The 2,560-nt window shown below is 36.6% G+C and overlaps 1 protein-coding gene across 1 annotated transcript in view; it reads left to right on the top strand.

The window, feature by feature from the left end:
* The window catches only part of FARSB (phenylalanyl-tRNA synthetase, beta subunit), a gene marked incomplete at its 5' end in the record, with an annotated part of 38,064 nt that overhangs the window by 4,797 nt on the left and 30,707 nt on the right, over positions 1 to 2,560 (top strand). The window contains one exon of the mRNA XM_010010617.1: positions 1,290 to 1,360. Within this exon, the coding sequence (XP_010008919.1) occupies positions 1,290 to 1,360 (71 nt within the window). The remainder of the gene's footprint in view (positions 1 to 1,289; positions 1,361 to 2,560) is intronic.

Raw genomic sequence — 2,560 nt, 5'->3', positions numbered from 1 at the left:
CCTACACTGACTGATAAACTGCAGTGATAATCCTTTTGGATGTATTTTTCCTAATCAACCTTATCCATATCTTAAACAGTCAACCCAAATCTTCTTAAAAGGCAGCTCAAACTCTGTGGCAGGGACTGGTAAGAACAATTGTTCTGCATAGAAGGTGGTGTCAACCACTGTGTCTGATCCTTTGTTAGGCTCATTCGAGTTTTGGAGCGTTCCATGTATAAGGATTGCATACTTACATTTTATCAGTTTAAAAGGTTGAGCTAGATTTAATACCTGTCTCTAAGTTTAAAGAACAGTATTTGAGAGACGCTTCCAGGTTAAAGGTACTTTTTAAACAGATAATGAAATGTAAACATCTCTACTGGCTTTTTGGATTATCTACAAGCACTTAAGTGAAAGGTTATATTTGTTTTGAATTGAGTCCAGAAATGCTGAATACATTTCATCTGCAGAGAGGTACAGCACAGCATCAAAGGGAAGGGCATACAAGACGTCTCACTATTAAGATCTTTAGTGCACTTTCAGTCTAACTGTGATTTAGTTTCTCAGGTAGGAAATGAAAACAGAAGCTGAATGACTTTCTCAGGGTCAAACAGAGCAAACAAGAGTGTCCATGTGTATCCAAGAGAGTGCTTCCCTTTGCCTCCTTCGGGGTTCAATGAAAGGTGAGAAGGATAAGGAGGTTAGATTTGGCATGATCCCATACAGTTCTAGGACGGTGTATGTCTATGCTATATGCTTACAAGCAGTGAAATTCATTCAAAGTATGCAGTGCACATCTATACCTGACAGGCAATACAAGGCAGATTTCTGTACAGCTGCTCTAGATATCTATGGATATTCGTCAGTCTAAATCACTTTCTAAAAAACATTTAATTCCTGTCTCAAGGCTGCTTTCTTACACACGTCACACATCAAATGCAAACGTGTTACTTAAAACTAGGAAAGACGAGGTGCTCTGGAGGTGCAGAACCAGTTTGCAACCAGCAGATGGCCACTAGTCTGCTAGTTTGCTTTTTCAGCGGGATACTGAGATACCTGTAAGTTTGTGTCTCTTTTCAGTGTAAAGCATAACCCTCTGTCTCTTTCCTCTTTTTGATTTATAAATTTAAAAATAAAAAGAGCTGTTATTCTGGTAAGAATTGTGAATGTTGATGCAGTAGACAGTGGCTTTTTAAGCTGCAGAAGATGGCAATCATCTTTCTGGATCACAAAAGGAGTCGGTATCAGTGTTGTTGCAAGAAAAGCAATAACATTTTTTAACATTTTGTTTTCTTTACATGTTTTAGGAGATCATACAAAAATAAGCATAAACACCAAAAATGTGTTTATTGAATGTACAGGCACAGATATTACGAAGGTAAATTAATCTTTCTTGCTTTTGATATGCTATAATATTGTTGTTTTCCCTCTGGGTGGTAGGGCTCCAATACAAAAGCTATGATAGCCAGGTGTTTACTTTATGAAGCCAGCCTCCCATTTCAAAAGGACAGAATAAGTTGTAGGCCTGTGTGGAATTCCCTCAGCACAGGTTGAGGCTTGCTCTATAGACAGTGTTGTATTTTCATTGCATTTTGTTTTTAATGTGTCTTGATGTTGACATTAAATTTTCAGTCTGTATGAGAGAGTAACTCAAGTAAATTCTGGGCTTTTTTTTGTTGTTGAGCACTTTTTCTAAATCTGAAAGGCTTCAGAAAGAGTAAAATTCACTTAAGACTGTTTTGCCAGAATACTCTTTGTAAAGAATCATTTTGTCTCCTACTGTAAATTTGGGCTGAGAGAAGGAAGACAACACTTTTTCTTCATAGTTATCTTTTTCAAGCAGGGATGCTGTGCAAATAATTGTCAAATGGAAGTATTTCCATATGCAAATTCTGTAGCTCAAAGCTGAAGCATGAAAGTCTAAGCAGTTATAATTGCCTGTTCTTGAATACAGGTTGTGCATTCATTGATGGTTTCCCTAAAACATGTATCTGGACACTTAAGAGCAAAAACGCTTTTATCTTACCCTACTACACAATGATATGTTAATGACACAAATTAGCATGTTGGAGGGTGGCTTCTAAGCAAACTAGTAAAGAACTGCTTCTTGCTACTGCTTGCCTTGATAGTAAAAATGGTGCTGTTCTGTTTGCATGGAGGAAATTATACTGCAAGGCATCCAAAAAACAACCCTTGTAGATTGAGAAGTTGATTTGAATTTCATTATTATGTTTTGTTACACTAAAAATCTTAAAATACTGACTGCGAAACAAAAGATAGTGCAGGTGAGGTTATTTGATAATGCATTAAACAACACAGAGTCCTTCAGCCTCTACATTCTCACTTGAGCTTCAGTGAAATGTCTAATTAGACTGAAGGTTGGGAAGACATAGTTCCGTCTGGTATTAAAGACCTTGTGTATATTCAGAATAGAGTTTAGGAAAGATACATAAATGCTTCAGAACCTTGAAAACCAAAGATTTAAAGTTTTTGCATAACTGTCTCTGCAGCAAAATAAAAACGTTATCTAGTATTCTAGACTGCTAGGATTTTGGTTGTTTAGTTGTTAAATATAATG

The sequence above is a fragment of the Nestor notabilis genome, unplaced genomic scaffold (genome assembly GCF_000696875.1).
Source record: "Nestor notabilis isolate BGI_N333 unplaced genomic scaffold, ASM69687v1 scaffold6480, whole genome shotgun sequence".
Classification (NCBI taxonomy): Eukaryota; Metazoa; Chordata; class Aves; order Psittaciformes; family Psittacidae; genus Nestor; species Nestor notabilis.
The sequence above is the reverse complement of the archived record's forward strand: the minus strand, read 5'-3'. Positions and strand labels throughout refer to the sequence as shown.